Below are 20,063 nucleotides of genomic sequence, written 5' to 3'. Positions count from 1 at the left end.
CCGATGTTCTTTTTCATGAACCAGTTAGCTTCTTTGTATTTTCAAAGTTTATACTGATTTGCCATCGAAACTCTTTCTCCAAGGAGGGACGACCTTGGAACCGGCTACAGGATCTTCAATGATTATTCGCCTTCACTGCCATTTTCCTTTGTCAAGTAAGGCAACCATGGTCTTTCAAAGTGCCTTACTCAGCGGTATTTTACAGCTGTGAAACAACGGAAGGTCGTAGAAAGCCAGCGAAGCACGTCGAAGCCCGCAGAATTCCGTCGATTTGACGCTCGGGCCTAATTCTTTCAGAAAAGAAGTATAGAAACCGCCAGAAGAGCGAATATAGCAGGCATCAAAAGATTAGAAAAACTAAAAAATTTCAATGAAAGAAAGACCCTGGCTGTTGATATAGACCGTAAATCTCCCGCGTCAAAGTTACTACGGTTCGAGACCATTTGGCCCTGGTAATCTATTGGTTATTTTACGATCGCCGTACAGTACCTGAATTGGAAAAAGTTACTCAGCCAAGTTCGGGCTCCTGATTTCTTATCCCGCGATATTCACTCTTCCTTGATCAATCTCCCATCCCCTCCTTCTCCCCCCACATCTGCAACATCTGTGTTGAGTTGTGTCATCTCCTTTGGGTCATTTTTCGATTGTTCTTGATCCATACGCGTCCTCGACCCTTCTCCTCTCTTTCGCTTAATATTGCTTAACAATGGTTCACGATACCAAGCTCTATGACTGCCTGGGGGTATGTCGGACAACACTGTTTCTTGATTGATTCGTTAGAAAACTAATCGGATGTATCTTCTTTGATAGGTTGCCCCCACGGCCACTGAGGCTCAACTGAAGACCGCCTACAAGAAGGGTGCTCTCAAGTTCCACCCTGGTACGTGACTGTCATCCGAAGACTGCGCTTGAAATTATCGAACTAACAGCGTTTTCTCTGTCTCGTTTAGATAAGAACGCCGATAACCCGGAAGCTGCCGAGAAGTTCAAGGAGCTGTCCCACGCCTACGAGATTCTGTCCGACGCTGAGAAGCGTCAGGTCTACGATCAATATGGTGAGGAGGGTCTGGAGCACGGAGGTGGTGGCGGTGGTATGAACGCCGAGGATCTGTTCTCTCAGTTCTTCGGTGGCGGTGGTGGTTCCTTCGGCGGCATGTTCGGCGGTGGCATGCGTGACACTGGCCCAAAGAAGGCCCGCACAATCCACCACGTTCACAAGGTCAACCTGGAGGACATCTACAAGGGCAAGGTCTCGAAGTTGGCTCTGCAGAAGTCCGTCATCTGTGCAGGCTGTGATGGCCGCGGTGGCAAGGAAGGTGCCGTCAAGGAGTGCACTGGTTGCAACGGTTCCGGTATGAAGACCATGATGCGCCAGATGGGTCCCATGATCCAGCGCTTCCAGACTGTCTGCCCCGACTGTAACGGCGAGGGCGAGATCATTCGCGACAAGGACCGCTGCAAGCGCTGCAGCGGAAAGAAGACCATCGTTGAGCGCAAGGTGCTCCACGTTCACGTCGACAAGGGTGTCCGTGATGGCCACAAGATTGAGTTCCGCGGTGAGGGTGACCAGATGCCTGGTGTCCTTCCCGGTGATGTGGTCTTCGAGATCGAGCAGAAGCCCCACCCCCGCTTCCAGCGCAAGGGCGACGACCTGTTCTACCAGGCCGAGATTGATCTGCTCACCGCACTTGCCGGTGGCACTATCCACATTGAGCACTTGGACGACCGATGGATGACTGTCAACATCGCCGCTGGCGAGGTTATCGTTCCTGGTATGTTTTCCTCATGCTCTTAGAATATCTGCGGGGTATGTTACTGACTTTTTTTTCTTTTCTTTCAGACGCCATCAAGGTTATCCCTGGCCAGGGTATGCCCTCTTTCCGTCACCACGATCACGGCAACCTTTACATCAAGTTCGACGTCAAGTTCCCCCAGAAGGATCAGCTCCAGAACCTCGAACTCCTCGAGAAGGTTCTTCCTCCCCGTATTCAGCAGTCCCAGCCCCCGGCCGATGCTATGGTTGAGGACTTCGAGATCGAGAGTATTGATGGCAGCGAGCCTTCCCAGGCCCGTGCTCACGGTGCCGCCATGGACGAGGATGATGAGGATGGAGTTCCCGGCGGTGCTGAGCGGGTGCAATGCGCTTCGCAGTAAGCGTGGGGCCATAAAACGCCGTGATTGGAAAAGGCCAACATACCAGGTCCTCTGATGAAACTTTGCTTATGATACCATGCGAAGGGGTTGAGGACAGGTAAATCCTTACCTGATCACGAGTTTCCCTTTCTTCTGATCATGTGGAATTGCTTTGACTCGTTTATTTCCTCCCTTTTGCTTTGCGATGGCGTTTGCTCTGAAGACTTGGAAGATGCCATATGCCCATTTGCATCTTCTCGGGTTTTTCTTTCTCCTCCTTTCCTCTTTGTTTCGTGTGTAATCCTTACCTCTCCATTTGCACTTAACCTTGACTCCATTCAACCGTTATACTATTTTCCCTTTTTGATTCCACGTTTTCCGCACTCTTATATCTGCTTTTGCCGGGGATTTTGGCGGGTGGCGGCAGGAGTTGCGATGTCAATGAGAAAGAGGCGTGATGAGACCACGATGCAGCAGCCCCGGATTGTGAAGGGAGCCTAAAAAAGAATGTTGCCTTCTCTCTCTCCCACATTCTTTCCATGATTTCGGTCTCGGTTTCGGACGGGATCTTGGGGTGATTCATGATGGGTTTCTTTTTTCTTTTTCTAGCCTGCACTGATGACGACCTGAATAGACAGCGCGTTGATTTTGACCTAAATGCATTGTTCATTAGCATGGATTTTGCTTTCGTTGTAAGAAAGTGTAAAGTGTAATTGCGACTCGTGTTGATAAGGTTGCGCTATTCAATCCAGATGTATCATGCACTGGTGATACATTCACAGCGTATATGCTCCAGAACTTCGGGTTCTAAACTAGCTGTGGTAGACATAAATTGGAAGCTTGGAAGGTTCGCAATCCTTAATTATTAAGGGTGAAGTTGGAGGACCCTTGGGACCTGACCTTGGTGGTGAAGCCACCGACCCTCCAGGATTGCGAGCTTGAAACACTTGAGGATAGTTTCGTAGCATTAAATCCTAACAGCCCTCTTCAATTAACCATCAATAGTGTACCGGGCCGCGTCACCTTCAAATGTTGGACTTGCTGTTCCCGCGCAGTCCGTCGGAACGCCGTCACCTGGATCCATACCTGTCTGGGTATATATATCATCAGACCTTAAGGATCGGGAGTGTACAAGAACCACACCTACGGCATCTGGGCATTCACTTAGGCCCACGGCCACATAGCTATTACAAGATTGTATTTTCTCCTCTAGGCCCTGGGCCCTGTACTTGACATCACGACAGATTCTCGTTGTCTTCCGAGGTCTGTGAGTACACAGGGCATCTTTGCTCCAGTGGATCCTACAATTCTGCCATGCCACCCACCTGAGCATTTCGATTTAACAATCCCTTTTTCTGAAAAGTTTTTACATTGGTGAATTAACTTCAATTACCAAAGCGATGAGCCTTTACAGCCTACCATCTGACTTGTTGCACATCGTAGCGGGGTCTCTACACCTAGAGCATGCTATCAACGCACTAGCTCAGACCAACCGCGCCTCTTCGCCTGATTATACAAGTATCACGTCACAAAAGATGATGGACCCGAGACTTTTACCCCGGCCCTGACCTGGGCAGCTGAGCACGACGACCTAGAATTGTTGGACAGACTCTTCGAAGCGGGCGCAAGATTTCTACAACAAGCGTACAAGGGCCGAATCCATATTAAGATGTGGATGGTCCAATTTTGCCAGAGGCTGACGATCCCAGACCTCTAGAGCCTAGGCTTGTGGGGCAGCACCGGATCCTGGTCGCTAGCAGAAAAGGCCATTTTCTACCGCTAGATAAGGACGGTATTGAAAGCCAGCTCAATGAGAAGTCTCCTGTCTTTCTCATTGCGGATGCCGTTCGTTATATCCATGTCGTTCTATTGCTCTTTGCCAAAGGCTTTAGCCCCAAGGTCAAAAGATTGAGGGACCACAGAATGCTACCCCGGCTGTAAAGACCGGAGACGACGACCTAGTTCAGCTGATACTCTTAGAATTCGAGAAGCGGAAGACTACTCTAGGGCCGACTAAAGACTCCGATGATGCCTATAATATGCTCAGAAACGCACCATTCAGAGAGGATATCATGAAGATCCTGCTCGCAGCCGGTCTAGACGTCAATCACAAAGACCCTTGGGAAAAGAAGAGATGTTTATCCTATCGTTGCCATTGAAAATCGACTCGAAACCTGCTAGATGCAGATGCCGACCCGAATATCGACCAGAATGAAAATGAGGACCATTGACTTATATACTGCGCGAAATGCTCCAATTACCCCCCTTTGCATCATCGAAACCCCCTCAGACGCAGAAGGACCGGCGCATAATCGTATTAACATGTTGGAGTATGGAGCGAGCCCTATGCAGGGTACGGCCTTATATGGATCCCTTCTGGACGGGGACTATGACATGGCTACTTTTCTTGCTGACGAGAGAGCCAGGATAAAGGAAGGGGACTGATGGTGGATAGAATCTGTGCAGGCGCTCTTGGACCAAGCCGTGGTTGATCATGAATGGAAGACAGTAATGGATTGACTCCACATTACTTGGTCCAAGACGGATTATGCTCCTATAGATTATGATGCCCCAGTAAAAAATGTCGTCTGATAATGTTTCCACCTAGCTATGTGCGAGTTGGTAGCGATTGGGAGACCGAGTATTTCCAATATCACCCAGGACAGCGAGGCACCTTCATTGCCAAGCTGTACCCTTCAATGCAATGATTTGGTGGATAAAAAGGAAGAAACATAGATATTTCGGACTCCAATTCAATTGAGTTTGACGGAATTTTATATGGGAATTCTTGCTTACCATGCCATCGCGGAGATGGTGTTAAATGCACGATTGGCGCACGTGGATATTGGTCGGGTCAGTGTTGATCGATGGCGAGAAGACTCCAAAGTTTAACAAAACTCAAGAGATTATCCGGTTCATCAGGTCATCAGGTGGCTGGTCAGTAAGAATAGAAGCAATTTCTGAGCTCGTCAGGTCGTCAGGTCAACTCAGCCACCTGATGACCTGATAAGCCAAAGAACTGCTCTGAGTTTTGATAAATCCTGCATTCCTCCTCCCAGATTAAATGGAAAAACCCAGCAGCAGATTATTGCAAGGCCGACCTGGGTCTTCCTCGACTGTGGTTTATTGAACTCAATCCCAATCTAGATCATTAAATTTGCTCGAAGAAGCAAGATTCTTCGCCACTAGAATCCTGGATCGATTTTTTCCTCGATCGAGTGATATTTGTCAATTAGCACGCAAGCGCCCAAATAGATTAAAGTACCTGTTACCTTCACCCCAGGACTATTACAAGTCAAGAAAGTACGATGCCAGGAACCAATCAAGGTCAAATACCCCAGAAGCCACCTAAGCTACTGTAGGATTTGTGCGACGTAATATAGGAAGAATATGTGCACATCCCCATGTTGGATGAAATCATCCCACCAAATACCCCGCATATTTGATTCTTGGTATGTGCCACGAGCCCCAATATCTTCATGCCATTTCCTGTCCATGTCCAACTCACGCGACAGAGAGGATCTCTGAGTGATTCATCACTCGCAGTATAACAGTGCGCTTGGGGAACGTAGGAGGTATCGTGACGGCAGTGGAAACCTTAGAAGTTTATTCATCCCTGCGAAAAGTGAGTCGCGCGTCCGGGCCCTGCATATGCATTATGCCGAACCGAGATCAACCGGCCATGGCTGACATCATGATGCGCAACCATGATTTAGATCTCGAGAACCTTGGAAAGGAGAGGAATCTGTGTAGAATATGCATATGAGATCCGAACGTTAGGTCGATCTGTGCTAAGGATAAAAAAGACCTAGATGATAAAAGCCAGGACGATGTGAGTGAGAAGAAGAAAAAAGCAGCACAGCGAGCAGAATACAATCTAGCCGGGCAGCGGACGAGACCATTAACCCTATCTTCTGTAGTGGGGATAATGCGGTGAACCGAGGTCGCCGCGATAGCAGCAGGATATACGCCATTTGGCAGGCAGATGGTGTGTTCAGTTCGCTTCGGTCAAGCGAACCGATAGGCACCTGATGGCGTCTCGGATGGCTGAAATATTCGTATGTCGAGGCAAGCCGCAAAAGGCACTTCATGGTTGCACTCGAGCATCGGTATTGGGGTGTTATTGGTTGATTGATCTCGGGAAACATGTACATGTCTGCCACGTGAGTAAGCCACGCGGGATCTACAGACAAGGTCGGTGTATAACGGTGTATCTTAAGCTGAGTTATTGGAATGTGTCAAAATGAGTGTCTCCAAGGAATAATGCCATGAAAATGAACACGAGATTAAAAAAAGCAAACAAAACGTAAGATCGAACTCAAAGTATGAACCATGCCATGGCGTATTCTGAGTCGGGCGTTATCGAGGTCTCGAAACAGCCACCAGATTAATAATTTCAAGCTTGGCCTGACACGCACTAGACTCAGCGGCTCGTCTCGTTACTTTTAAGTTATGGACCGCAGGCATATTAAGCTAGATGGCGTGATTTGGATCTGTATTGCGAGATTAGTGGGGGGCGCAGGCTGCATATGTATTGCTTATTGCTTGCGGAGTAAAGGTCTACAGTAGGAAGCTACAGTACAAGGCTAACTCCGATGTGGAACAGCTAACGTTCGGACAGCTTTGTAAACAGGTTGCGTGAGCTCGGTCCAGTATACCAGGATCTTCACATTCCGCCCGGGATATCTGACGCAGTTCGCCGCAGATGAAAACCCAGTATGTTCCAGGGTGTGCCGATCAGGGTTTAGCTTCCTAGGTCCACCCTGCGCGAATATAACAAGGAACCGCGCGTTAAGTCTTGGATAAAGTCTTGGACAAAGTCTTGGACAAAATCTTGGGCAGTCCGGGTGCGCACAAGGCCAGTATACGCTAGTCGGCGCAGGAGGGTGCTGAATATCGTAGAGTCATGAAGAAACCCCTCAGCACCCGAGGGACCTAACAAATAGAGTAGGAAGCACCGACAAACCCAATCTCCCTTTTTTCCTCCACCTCCTATCAAGCGCGGACTGAGAGTTGTGTGGGTGGGTACTGCCTTGATGGCAAGAGCTAACGCGGACAGGGGACGCGGCAACAGGGCCCCACAATTGGTATTTTCGTTCCTGCTGTCGGATGGAGAAAGGTATACGAGCGAGGCCAAGAGACAATGCCCTGGACAGTGAACCCACTCATAACGCAATGCCCCAGCAGAGGCGAGCGGTTCTCCGTGGAGAAGGGATAAGGGAAATGGAACGTCGTAGTCTAATTCGTAGGCACTCGAAACGTGGAACTGGTCGAAATTTCCTCTTGCTGTCACCATCAGCACGGGTGATTTCACCATCATCCGAGGATATGATTGGCGGATGGGCTCCATGGCCGATCATCTACGCCCGTGTGGATGCGGTGATTCGTCACCGCCGAGGCTTGGCGGGAAGCTTATGTCATGTTCCCTGCATGCGATTTTTCAGGTTTCTTATGTAATTCAGGATTATCAGCGCTTTCAATGTGAGCAGAAGCGTCACGAAGAGGTGGTTATAGATCGAATTTCACGTTTCTAGGTAGATCTGAGCCAGAATTTGACAAAATAAAGAGTCATGTAGAGGAAGCCCTGTTCCGTGATCACTTAATCTGTCGTACCTAATGTCCCAGAATAATAAAAGATGTATGAAGAACCGAGAACGGCTCCACGCTCCTTCGTCATTCACCATCGCTTCCAGGCCCGTCCACCGGTTCCACTCGTGGTTGTGTGGGATGGCTTGAGATCATCGGTGGGAACGCGCTGCGGACATTCTGTTCTCTTCGATCCCTTTGCTTTTTCTTTTCCCGTATAATCCCTGAAGATTCTCTTCTTAAAAAAGCGACCTGTGCGTGTTTCTAACTGCAATTGATCGAAATCTGGGGAGCTCGATATTACGCCATCGACACCCGAATCACACCTTTTACCTCCACAATCTGATTCCACCAACAACCTGCCCCTTATCCACGTTTTTAACTTTACTTTGCTTCTGTGTGGTCGACATGGCTAGTGCGTGATCGTCTGACATTTGACATTTATATTCTGGAAGCCGTCACCACGTTTGACCTGTCACTCGACTTTCTCACCTTCAATCTCCCCGGTTCCACCGGCCTCACTCCCGTCACCGTTGCTTGCTTCGGTTGATATACCTTTCATCCCTTGTACACACCGGTGGTCTCAATTATGGGTGAACAAGCCACCAAGATTGGCCATGGCCTGGCCAAGGGCCTTGGTATCAAGGTCGCCTACAGAGACCCCATGGGCCCTTCTAATGAACCTGTCACCAGAGGCGAGTCGACCTTCTCCGTTGGCACCGTCGATACCTGTGCCTACAATGAACCGGAGCCCAACAGTATCGATTGGCTTTGCGAGATTGCCCCGTCTGGCCAGCAGATCATCAGCTACTTCGTCAACCTGTTCCCCTTCTTAAATTGGATTACTCGGTACAATATGCAATGGCTCATTGGTGACTTGGTAGCTGGTAAGTGACCCATTGATTGTTTTCCATATTCGATCGTCGTCTAACGAACTTTTTACAGGCATTACTGTTGGTGCTGTTGTCGTGCCCCAGGGTATGGCGTACGCTAAACTGGCTGAAGTGCCTGTGCAATATGGACTGTACTCTTCGTTCATGGGTGTCTTGGTTTATTGGTTCTTTGCAACTTCCAAGGATATTACTATTGGTCCTGTAGCCGTCATGTCTACCTTGACTGGTACCATCGTGCTTCAGGTCCAGGCCACATACCCCGATTATCCCGCTCATATGATTGCTTCCACTCTTGCTGTGATTTTGGGTGGTATCGTTTGCTTCTTGGGTTTGATCCGTCTGGGTTTCATTGTGGATTTCATTCCACTCCCAGCTATCTCTGCGTTCATGACGGGCTCTGCCATTAGCATTGCCTCCGGACAGGTTAAGACCATGCTCGGAGAGAGCGCCGACTTCTCCACTCGTGACGCGACCTATCTGGTTATTATTAACAGTCTGAAACACCTCCCCAGTGCGGACATTAACGCCGCTATGGGTGTCACTGCATGTGCCATGTTGTACATCATCCGCTCTGGCTGCACTTACGCGGCTAAGAAATACCCGGCCAAGGCGAAGATCTGGTTTTTCGTCTCGACTCTCCGTACCGTGTTTGTCATTCTGTTCTACACCATGATTTCCGCAGCCGTGAACTTGCACCGCAAGGATAACCCTCTGTTCGACATGCTCGGCTCCGTGCCTCGAGGCTTCCAGGGCGCAGCTGTACCGAAGATGGACCGCAAGATTATCAGCGCCTTCGCCAACCAGCTCCCAGCTGCCGTGATCGTTCTCTTGATTGAACACATCGCCATCTCCAAGTCCTTTGGTCGTGTCAACAACTACACCATCAACCCTTCGCAGGAGTTCATCGGAATTGGTGTTACCAACTTGCTCGGTCCATTCCTGGGCGGCTACCCATCCACGGGATCTTTCTCACGAACTGCTATCAAGTCCAAGGCCGGTGTCCGGACCCCGTTGGCTGGTTTGATTACCGCCCTCGTTGTGCTCCTGGCTATCTACGCCCTGACTGAGGTCTTCTACTACATCCCTGAGGCCTCCTTGTCCGGTGTCATTATCCACGCCGTGGGCGATCTGATTACGTCGCCCAACACTGTCTACCAGTTCTGGCGTGTTTCTCCGCTTGATGTTCTGATCTTCTTCATTGGTGTTGTTGTCACTGTTTTCTCTTCCATTGAGGATGGTATCTACTGTACCATATGTGTGTCCCTTGCTGTGCTGCTGTTCCGTGCCGCCAAGGCCCGCGGTCAATTCCTCGGCCGGGTTACGATCCACTCTGTGGTTGGAGATCATCTGTTGGACAACGATGGCAAATACGGCTCCCTCGGAACAAACCAGCACCCTCCTGATCACGACGAGCACCACCACCGCTCGATCTTCCTTCCCGTCAACCATGCCGATGGTTCCAACCCGGATATCGAGCTTGAGCAGCCTTACCCCGGTATCTTCATCTACCGCTTCTCCGAAGGCTTCAACTACCCCAACGCCAACCACTACACCGACGCCCTGGTGCAAACCATCTTCAACAGCACTCGCCGCACAAACCCACATGCCTATGCTCGTCGTGGCGACCGTCCCTGGAATGACCCGGGTCCACGCCCTGGTCGGGCAGTCGAGGAGACTGAAGACACCCGCCCGCTCCTGCAAGCCGTTATTCTGGACTTCTCCTCTGTCAACAACGTGGACACCACCTCAGTCCAGAACCTGATTGACGTGCGCAACCAGCTGGATCTGTACGCCTCCCCACGCAGCGTGCAGTGGCACTTCGCCCACATCAACAACCGCTGGACCAAGCGAGCCCTCGCCGCTGCCGGCTTCGGTTTCCCCACCCCAACCTCTAGCGACGGTTTCCACCGCTGGAAACCCATCTTCAGTGTCGCCGAGATCGAGGGCAGTGCCTCCGCCGCCGCTCACGCTGAGATGATCAACAACCAGCGCGAACAGGCCCTTCACAAGCATGACGTCGAAGCCAACTTCCACAAGCACGGCTCGACTACCGAGCGCGAGACAGAGACTATCGAGTCCACCTCTTCCCAGGACAGTAGTATCATCGCCGAGGACAAGCAGCTGCAGCACGACCTGAAGGATAGCAAGGCCTACCGCGGTCGACGCAAGGTCGCTTTGGTCCAGGGTATGAACAGACCCTTCTTCCACATCGACTTGACCAGCGCCCTGCAAAGTGCCGTTGCGAACTCGTCGGACGTGATCCCGGAGATCCACTAAATGTTCCCGATGATCTCTTTTTTTGCGCTTTTCCATTTGACTTCACTGCATATTGTATTGCATCAATCATGGACCATCCCTGGCTTGGAGTCCATATGATATGCCCGGATTTATGACCCGTTAATCTTTTTTTTTCCTCACCCATTTCACCACTACTTATCTGCTGTCTTCCCCGAACTACGTCTGGTTTTGATTTTCTGGTTATGATCTACCCCGGCGTTTGTTTGGTTGGAAACATGGATGGATTTCCGGGACGACGGGCTTTTGCCTAGATGCTCCGAATGTTTACTAGGGATACCCTTTTCAGCTTGAATACAATAGATCGCGTTGATTATTTCAAATTGTGCCACTCGTAATATCTTTGTATATCACCGTTCCTTTCTAACTTACCACCACAAAGCTAAGCCTAGTAATTCGAGGTCTTGATCTTGATCAATATGTACTGCCATTTGACTACAGCGGGTTCGAACATGAAAATGGTATCTATTCCGCACCTCATATACAGAAAGCCCTAGAGGAACCATATTCCATTTAGAATGATGGATATCAACCCCAAGATCCCTTATTTTAATCCAAAGAAACCAAAATCACCTCAGAACACCTCCAACACCAGCCCACCCAAGCACGAATCCACTCAAAGCCTCGGAAACAACACCACCACCGAACCAAACATCTCTCCAAGCCCCCTTACGAAGCACAAACCGTCTCTGATCCTTCCTGCCCCCAAGGTCCATATTCACAACACCCGTCTTAGGGTTCATCTCGATGGTACCATCAATCTCGCCACCGGCGCCGGGGAAGAAAGCGCCTGCTCCTGCGCCGCCGGAGCGCTTGATGAGGAGTAGGTGGAAGAGGCCGGATAGGAGGACTGTGCCGGTGAAATAGAATACGAAGCCTGCTGCGGATTGGAGGGCAAGGATTCCGGCGCTAAGGCCTAGGAGGAAGGCGCTTAGGCTGTGAATGGAGGAGAGGACCTGTGAGTTGTTAGTTTTTGTATTTTTGTGTGACTTGAAGGTGAAGGAGAGGTCGCTTTGGAATCAAGAATACTGATGAAGGTGGATTGGAGCTGTAGGCAGTGGGAAGAGGGGCGTAACGTACTCGGTTGTTATGCTGAACAGCCTCTGGAACAAGAGGGTTGATAATCAGCGATAACTCCTGCTTTGTAGGAGCCATATTTGCGAGCTAGGTCTGTCTCCGGTGGGAGATTGTTCTTGGGTTCTTTTTGTCCGTGTCGTGTTCTGAGACTCGGGGATATGGTTGCTTTTGCTTGGCCGTTGATACGGGATAATGTGGTCTGAGATAGTAAGAGATCGTCCCGCTTATTAAACCCAGCTAAAAGTGCAGTATGGAGTGGCAATGGGTTTGTCCAAAGCTGGTGGGGAGAGATGGGGGTCGACGTGGAGAGACGAGGTCGGAGCGGAGGTTTGGCGCGGGTTTCTAGAAGGTGCACGGGCCACTTCTACTAATTTGAATAGGCACATACGAGAGAGGAATCGAATCAAATAAGTCATTGAGATTATATACCGGAAAACAATTGGACGGAACAATGGAACAAAATCATGTTCATATCTACGATTACCCCAGCCATTTTCAATGTTCAGTAGCCCGAATTTCCCTCATGAATCCGTTTCTTGACATCACTGCGTTTGATACATGCCGAATCCCACATCCATCATCATATTAGGGTGAACCAAAAGATCACAGAACGAGTGATAAAAAAATGAAAAAGGAGAAAGAAAAAAAGCACAATGGAATATAATTGCCAATTCCATGAAATCGCTGGGCATGGGCTCGAGTTCGGTTTCCACAGGAAACTCGAAAATAGTTGCCATGCCATGCTTCATGCATAAAAGGCTGTCATCACATGATGTTCTCAAGCTTGCCATCAGTCTGAGCTTCTCTGACTTGCTCAAAGACCTAGAAATATTGGGTTAGTATTCTTGTTTTCAAAAATTTGGAGAAGCAAAGCCTTACCTTCAGCATCTTGTTTCGGGCACCCAGTGCATTGACTCCACGGTCCTCCAAAGCCTTTTCATCAAGCTCAACCAATTCTGTCCACTTGAGATCCTTCAAATTGTCCGTGTACTTGTGCAGCCGAAGGGATCGCAGCCAGCTGGGGATGTCCTTCAGAAGAGTAGGGTCCGTGGGGTCCTCCGGCGGCTTCGAGCTACCACGGCGACCACGGGGCGAGCGTCCACGGGTGACCTCAGAATGATCAGACAGATAACCTTCACCACCCAGACCAAACTGCCCAATGCCCAGAGAGCTCAATCCATTACCCATCAACGGATTGTTTGGGTCGTAGGCCGCGAGGAATCCATTGTTCTGGGGCGAGGTGAAGCTCATGCCACCGAGTGCTCCAGCACCCTGCATGGCAATACCGGGAGACGTCGGACGAGACCGGCGACCCGCCATGGCAGCTTGCTGCTGGGCCTGCAGAGCGGCGAGTTGCTGCGCATTCAGGAATTGTCCAGCCATGGGATTGGAACCAGGCAAACCGGGACTCGCCAAGCCTTGCGAAAGGCCCTGATTAACAGAGTTCCGTCCTTGGCCATCGTTCGATCGAGACCGGCGGTATTTGCGGGCATCATCGAGAGCAATACGGTTGTTCACAGTGGACAAAGCGGCCAGCTTCATAGCTGTCGCATTTGCCACCATATCAGCTTGGGAGTTGCCCTGGTTCTGCTGCTGGCCAAAGGTAGCAGTCATTGGGGTGTTGGTCATCGACGCCCAGCTGTGGTTTCCAACATTGTATGGCGAGAGCAGTGGAGGCTCAATATCCGGGGCAGGAATGGTGGCGGTCTGAGGAAGAGGAGAGCGGAGGCCGGAGGCAGAGGGCTGGCTGAACTGACCCATGGGCTGGTGACCGGAAGATGATTTCGGCCGGGCAATGGGGGGTTGAGTGTCCGAAAGACCACCACGCTGGGCCCAAGGAGACGCCGGAGGCTGGCTCAGGCTGTCATTGTTGTCAGGCGCCGAAATGGTGGGGGCAACAAACGAGGTTCGGTCACCGAAGACCAGACTGTTGCGGTTCGAGGGAGGTGCGTTTCCTGTTTGCTGAGTAAATTCCGCCTTCTTCTTCGCAATCGCAGCGGCGGCATCGGGGAACATGGCATTAATAGTAGAGGAATCAAGTGCCGAGTTACGTTTGGCGCCTGGAGATGGTGGGGGCCGGCCCAAGGAACTTCGTGATGTATCCATGTTGAGTTTAGACATGGCATCACTTAAGCGACTAGACATGGCATCTAGAAATTGGAGCAAATATTAGCTGAATCGTTCCTCGAAGCGCAAATCGGAAAAGATGGACATACCCTTCTCGCCGAAGTTGGCCGGAGAGAGAATCCCAGACATCGGGTGACCCTGGGACATCTGCTGCAGAACCTGGATGAAGAAGCGAATCTGCACCTGGGTAGTCTGTTGTAGCAAAGCATATAGGGCAGCCGTCCGCTCCGCCTCACTCAGAACGCGGAACCACTGCTCGATAGCGCTGAGCTCATCCTTGAAGTCCTGATCAAGTGTAGCGGCTGCCATCTCCTCCAGTGTGGTTTCGTTCTGGTCAATGTCCGCCAACCACTGCTGAGCTGCCCGGTCCAACGCATCTTCCGTCGAATTCTGACCCTGTTGGTTGAAGAAAACTTCCGAGGACGGACGCATACTGCGGGAGGACAGCGGCGAGGGGAATCCGGACATGTCGGCCGACGCTCGCAGCTGATGCGATCCGAGGTTTCGAGCGGACGATGGAGGACGCAAAGTGGAGTTCGGAGCGGCTTCCGGGGTGCTGTTGCGGTTTCCAATGATATGGCTGGCCATGTCTACTGGTTTCGGGATTTCGGTTGAAAGGTCTGAATAGTAAATACAGTGGGGTGGAAAAGATTACTGCAAAACACCTGCAGCACCTGCTGAGTTTGCGTAATGAAATAGAATCAAATATTCTGGACCGAAAGACTGGACGGAGATCCGCAAAGCCCAAATCTCGAGTTTTAGGCGACAAGTAATGGGGCACAGACCAGTCCAGTGGGCTGCACCTCAGGAGGAAGCGGAAGCCAGAAAGACACCTGGAGATTTGCGATCGGTATTAGGTCCGAACGAAGGAAAGTCAGGACCAGGAAGGCAATAGTGTGTCAAACACAGCAAGCCCTGTCGGTCCCGGCACCAAAAGAAAAGAAAAAAACGGGGATGAAAGGGGAGGAGAGGTCGAGAAAGAGATGGTGGAGAAGAGGAGAAAGAAGAGAAATTGCGGCAGAAAAAGCGAGTGTGTCTCGGTTTCAAGGCGATCACGGGTTCCCGCGAATTCTGGAATGGAAAGGGAAAACCAACTGGAATTGATTTCCTTTCTATCTTCCAAGCTATTCACTTTTCCTAATTCACTTTCCAATTTGCATTTAGTCGCTTTGGGTGGAGCTTGGGTTACTATGGACATTCGCCCCTGCATTTGAAACGCCCGCGACAAGACCTCCAAGTGCGAGCTTCTATACGCGGTCTGGGCCATGGTCCCAGCGCTAGCCTAGGCCTGATTGCACCAGACTTGCCATACACGGTTTACCCTACGCTTTATTAGAGGGGAAAGAAAGACCTTGGTTTATCTTATTGATACGCTCTGGTTCTATGCATAAGTCATTTCGTCGCATCATCAGTCGCCATGGCAGACTCGGATACCCCAATGGATCATCCAAATGACTATGCTGCCTATCCAGAAATCGATGAAGAGGTGCAGTATCCATGGCAGGGGGTTGAGAATCAACCATTCGTTCCTGAAGATGTCTTTGCTGCGGCAATTGATCCTCGACTCTTTGGAACCGCCTTGCCCTCTCAGGCCGCAGAACGTGTTACTCAAGCCCAAAATCAAGCTCAGTATCAAGAACAGGAGTATGAATACAGCGATATTTCTGAGGATAGCCAAGATTTCACACCGGATCCTCGAGGGGTTGACGAGGGAGATGATGACTCGGACTATGTTGCATACGAAGACCAAAGCGAGAGGTATGTTTCTTCACCAGAGGGGAAAGAAAACCTCACTAGCTAATGGCATTCCCAGCAATGATGAAGAGCCGGAAGATGATGATTCTGATTCTGATGCAAGACGTCGACGCCAACGTCGAGGCGGGGGACGCTTCTCAGGTCGTTATGGAGCCCGTGGTGGGAAGGGCATAAAACGAGGCCCTCGTAAACCTCTAGAGCCTGGTCCAGAATTCAAGATGCTGCACTCAGAAGCTACCGAAGCATTCATCGATGGCGACTACGATCGAGCAATGGACCGAGTGATGCGTGCAATCCAGAACAACCCTGAAATGTTCCCGGCCCATTCCCTATTGTCTGAAATCTTCCTGGCCCAAGGCCAAAAGGATAAGGCTTTGGCGGCTCTCTTTAACGGCGCTCACACCCGGCCCAAGGATTCCACTGTCTGGCTCAAGGTCGCGCGTCTTATTTTGCAGCGTGCTGGCCAAGACCGCAAAAGGGCATTAAATGATGTCATCTACTGCTACAGCCGTGTGATTGAAATCGAGCCTAAAAACTACAATATTCGATATCAGAGAGCCGCAATCTACCGTGAACTCATGTACAACGGCAGGGCAGCTGGTGAGTATGAGCGTATCTTAAGGGATCGGCCGCACAATGCAAGGGCCCTTCGACACTTGGCGGAAATCTACATCGACCTTAACGAAGTCCAAAAAGCCATCGACCACTGGGTAAATAGCATGGAATTCTACCTGTCCCTTGATCCTCAGGATACTCGTCTTAGCTGGTCTGAGGTCAACATTTACGTCGAGCTTTTTAGCATTACCGGTCAACCTGTTCAAGGACTCCGTGCCCTAAAGTCCGTTTCCAGATGGCTGCTGGGTCGCGGCGACGATGCACTTTGGGATGATTTTGAGGACGATGACCGAGAATGGGACTTCAACGATGCTCCTCGTCGTATCAAGACTAATGGGTATGTGCCTGGCCAATGGCCCATAGACTCATATGGACTTGGGTTGCCCCTTGAACTTCGCATCAAAATGGGGCTCTTTCGACTCAAAATGGGTTACAAACACCACCAAGAAGCTCTTCATCACTTTGAATGGCTGAATCCGGATGACACTTCGGAAGGTGCCCGCATTTTTGATTTTGGTGATCTCTTCCGCGAGGTCGCAGATGCCCTGAAGGATAGCGGGTTGCCCGAAGAAGCTTATCGGTTTTATCTCCCGATCCAGGAGACTGATGAGCATGCAGATATCGGCTATTTCATGGCAATGGCTGATTGCTGTATGCAACTCGGCAAAATGGAAGAGGCTGAAACAGGCTATCTGACTGTGGCCGAGCATGACCCGAGACATATGGAATCACGAGTTGCGCTCGCCAAGCTGTACGAAAGCCTTGGCATGAGCGACCAGGCATTGAAGTACATCAACGAGGCAGTTGTACTTGGGCGACAGGAAGGCAGATCCCGGCGTAGGCAGGACGCAAGACTAGAGCAGCTTGCAGCTGAGTTCAGGGAAGCCGAATCCGGGGCTCCTATACCAATTGCGCCAAAATCAGCTACGACATTTACAGGCCTGGCACCCTTGAGTCCTGACCGAGAAACGCCCGCCGGGGAAGAAGGTCAGCGAATAGAGGATGTTCAATTCTTGTACCAGAAATTGCAGGAGCTGGAACCACAAGTTAAAGATGGGGTTTATGAAGCTACCGAGGATTGGCTTGACATTGCTGATGCTCTACTTCGTGATTTCCGATCCAACCGAATCTTCTATCCCATGACACGGCAAATGGAATTCCAGGGATACCACAGGAAAGACAAAGGCAAGGGTGCTACTCTGCTGAACGAAGCTCACGAGTTAGCTGGTCGTCTCCAGAAAAGTATAGGTGAGTCAAGCCCCCCTCCTCACAAGTTGGCTATGGCTCCGAGCTAATATCCTTGTATAGGTGATGATCGTCCCGATGAATCCTTGTCAGATACTATACCCGACGAATATTATGGCATATCATTTGATGATTGGCTTGATCTATTTCTTCAATATGCGCTCCTCCTGACCTCACAGGGAGAAGTTGAAGAAGCATACGACGCGCTCAATTCTGCGGCTGTAGCCAGTATCTGGTTCCACTCCAAGCCAAAATCGCGTCTGATTCATGTCTGCTGGTTTACCTGCGCCCTTCGGGCGAATGACGAGGAAGCTCTGGCGCATGAAGCGCGATGGTTCATCAAGGAATACCAATTTGTCACTGACACATATCGTCTTTTCTCCATGTTGAGTCGTATCTCTGGTGATGCACACAAGCCACAATTTTTCAATTCCCCAAACATGAAGTTCATGCTCCGTCAGATCAAAGCAATGGACTTCACCCTTCCAGACGATCCGAACAAACCTAACCTCGTTCGGCCATCTCTCTGGAAGGAACGTGCCTCTCTTACAACCAAGGACCGATCTGGGGAGCGAATACCCGCAGAGTCACTCGACATCGCCCTTCTTATCCTTTACGGACATATTCTTTACTCAGGAGGCAGCTTCTACCCGGCTCTGAACTACTTTTTCCGCGCATATGCTCTAGATGATCAGAACCCAGTCTTACTTCTATCTATCGGGCTTTGCTTCATCCACCACTCTCTCAAACGACAGTCTGAGAACCGACACTACTTGATTATGCAAGGAATCTCCTTCCTGAATGAATACCGCCGGGTGCGAATGAAGCCTGGAACCTTGCTCCAGGAGCGACAAGAAATGGAGTTCAATTTTGCACGAGCCTATCATGGTCTTGGGTTGGGTCACCTGGCCATTGAGGGATACGAAAAGGTACTCAAGCTCGGGCAAGAGATCCAGGAACAGGGTGATGAAGCACCTGTCCCAGTAGACGGAGCCGATGTGGTAATGGGTGAGGCTGACCAATCCTCACATCAAGCTGAGGTCTCACGGAAGTTTGTAGAAGACTTCACACGTGAAGCTGCCTATGCCTTGCAATGTATTCATACACTCGGTGGCGATGAACAGGCCGCGAAAGCTGTCACTGATACATGGCTTGTTATATAATTAGCAACGCTGGCTAAGAGATTCTTCAATGTGCTTACAATGTGTACGATAATGTGACCTCAGATTAGTTCTTACCTATGGCCCTGAGCAATGTCATAATGCCACAATCCTGCAAGTATTCCGGACAAACACATCATTCCCAAAGAGTTATCCTGTAAGCACTTCTGGGTACGTGCATCAGAGAAAAATGTAAAGATTGAATAGAAGAGCATTGTTTCTTGGGGCTAGTCTGTTACAAAAATCAACATGATTGGAAGTACTGCCCATCTTGTCCGACATATCAAATCAAAGTATAAACACACGCATCAGTCCTTTCACATTCCACCGGTCACAGTGCATTCAACGCTAATCGGTGACCCATCTTCTTTGGGGTTTTGTGTTGTGTTGTGTTGTGCTGTGTTTGTTTTGTTCATGAAGTGGGAATTGAAGAAGTCGAGTGTGGGTATCCTAACACATAAACTGAATAGATACCTGATGTCTGTTGAGACAGGACTTGAGAAACAAGTTGTTTCTTGGCCAGTGCTTCTTCACCGCTTGCCTGTCGTTGTAAACCTGTGGCTTGTGCCTTCACACCACAATGAAACGTTGAAGGGGTTCATGTTGTATCCGGTGTCGAGTTTCGAATTAGAAGGCGGCGACCTCACTGGATTTTTCATGACGGATGGTAGCCGAGTGACGAGCTCGAGCTGTGTGTTTGGAGACGAAAAATGCTTGGGGAGGAGGAGTGGCTTTTCGGTAGACTCGTTTGATGGGCAAGCAAATTTTGGTGGGCCATCTGGAGGAGGGAAGACTCGCACAATCTGGAAGATTAGCAAAGCATGGAGGATGATGGTTGTAAACATACCCTGAGCTTGTCAAGGCAAGTTGAGAGTGGGTGTTGATCGGAGCGTGTGATCAATGTGTCAAGGAGGCTTGACATGATGCATCAATTTGAAGAATGATTGCATGCATGGGTGCATGATGGAATCTGAAAGTGAGATTTGGAACATGGAAGAGATGGAGCAAGTTCGAAGAAGAAGAGGAATGAAGTTGGGACTTGGAAGGGTTGGAAGCAAGTTCGGAGTGGAATGAAGAAGCAAGTTCAAAGTTGAAAGTGGAAGATAGAACTTGGAGGTGGGAGGTGGGAGGTGGATGAAGAAGGAAGAAGGAAGAGGGAGAGAAGAAAACAATGGGG

The 20,063-nt window shown here is 50.1% G+C and overlaps 6 protein-coding genes across 6 annotated transcripts; 3 read left to right on the top strand and 3 right to left on the bottom strand.

Annotated features, from left to right (window-relative positions):
* Window positions 1-429: 429 nt before the first annotated feature.
* N7503_005989 (type I HSP40 co-chaperone YDJ1) lies at window positions 430-2,643 on the top strand. Its single transcript, XM_057065536.1, has 4 exons — window positions 430-742; window positions 811-880; window positions 951-1,772; window positions 1,841-2,643. Exons 1-4 carry the CDS (start codon window positions 707-709, stop codon window positions 2,152-2,154), a joined length of 1,242 nt encoding a protein of 413 aa, XP_056923279.1. The 5' UTR covers window positions 430-706; the 3' UTR covers window positions 2,155-2,643.
* A 5,665-nt stretch (window positions 2,644-8,308) lies between these two features.
* N7503_005988 (SLC26/SulP family anion transporter) lies at window positions 8,309-10,889 on the top strand (the record flags this gene model as incomplete). Its single annotated transcript, XM_057065535.1, has 2 exons — window positions 8,309-8,606; window positions 8,665-10,889. The coding sequence occupies 2 exons, from the start codon at window positions 8,309-8,311 to the stop codon at window positions 10,887-10,889; spliced, it is 2,523 nt and encodes an 840-aa protein (XP_056923278.1).
* A 587-nt stretch (window positions 10,890-11,476) lies between these two features.
* Window positions 11,477-12,111, bottom strand: N7503_005987 (uncharacterized protein; the record flags this gene model as incomplete). Its single annotated transcript, XM_057065534.1, has 2 exons — window positions 11,988-12,111; window positions 11,477-11,863 (listed from the first exon to the last, which is right to left on the bottom strand). The coding sequence occupies exons 1-2, from the start codon at window positions 12,060-12,062 to the stop codon at window positions 11,477-11,479; spliced, it is 462 nt and encodes a 153-aa protein (XP_056923277.1). The 5' UTR covers window positions 12,063-12,111.
* Window positions 12,112-12,749: 638 nt separating this feature from the next.
* Window positions 12,750-14,699, bottom strand: N7503_005986 (RNA-binding protein VTS1; the record flags this gene model as incomplete). The annotated part of the gene is made up of 3 exons (XM_057065533.1): window positions 12,750-12,806; window positions 12,864-14,134; window positions 14,201-14,699. 3 exons carry the CDS (start codon window positions 14,697-14,699, stop codon window positions 12,750-12,752), a joined length of 1,827 nt encoding a protein of 608 aa, XP_056923276.1.
* Window positions 14,700-15,528: 829 nt separating this feature from the next.
* On the top strand, window positions 15,529-18,889 carry N7503_005985 (tetratricopeptide repeat protein; the record flags this gene model as incomplete). The annotated part of the gene is made up of 3 exons (XM_057065532.1): window positions 15,529-15,869; window positions 15,925-17,729; window positions 17,790-18,889. The coding sequence occupies 3 exons, from the start codon at window positions 15,529-15,531 to the stop codon at window positions 18,887-18,889; spliced, it is 3,246 nt and encodes a 1,081-aa protein (XP_056923275.1).
* Window positions 18,890-19,416: 527 nt separating this feature from the next.
* On the bottom strand, window positions 19,417-19,808 carry N7503_005984 (uncharacterized protein; the record flags this gene model as incomplete). Its single annotated transcript, XM_057065531.1, has 2 exons — window positions 19,417-19,689; window positions 19,734-19,808. 2 exons carry the CDS (start codon window positions 19,806-19,808, stop codon window positions 19,417-19,419), a joined length of 348 nt encoding a protein of 115 aa, XP_056923274.1.
* Window positions 19,809-20,063: the final 255 nt, after the last annotated feature.

Source organism: Penicillium pulvis (genome assembly GCF_028828015.1).
Source record: "Penicillium pulvis strain IBT 33274 chromosome Unknown contig_23_segment0_segment0, whole genome shotgun sequence".
Taxonomy (NCBI): domain Eukaryota; kingdom Fungi; phylum Ascomycota; class Eurotiomycetes; order Eurotiales; family Aspergillaceae; genus Penicillium; species Penicillium pulvis.
This window is presented reverse-complemented; position numbering and strand designations above follow the sequence as displayed.

Excerpts from the sequence above, each read along its gene's own strand:
- N7503_005989 (XM_057065536.1), top strand. The coding sequence starts at position 707 with ATGGTTCACGATACCAAGCTCTATGACTGCCTGGGG. Across the intron at positions 881-950 it reads TGCTCTCAAGTTCCACCCTG|ATAAGAACGCCGATAACCCG; the intron begins GTACGTGACTGT and ends TGTCTCGTTTAG. Across the intron at positions 1,773-1,840 it reads TGGCGAGGTTATCGTTCCTG|ACGCCATCAAGGTTATCCCT; the intron begins GTATGTTTTCCT and ends CTTTTCTTTCAG.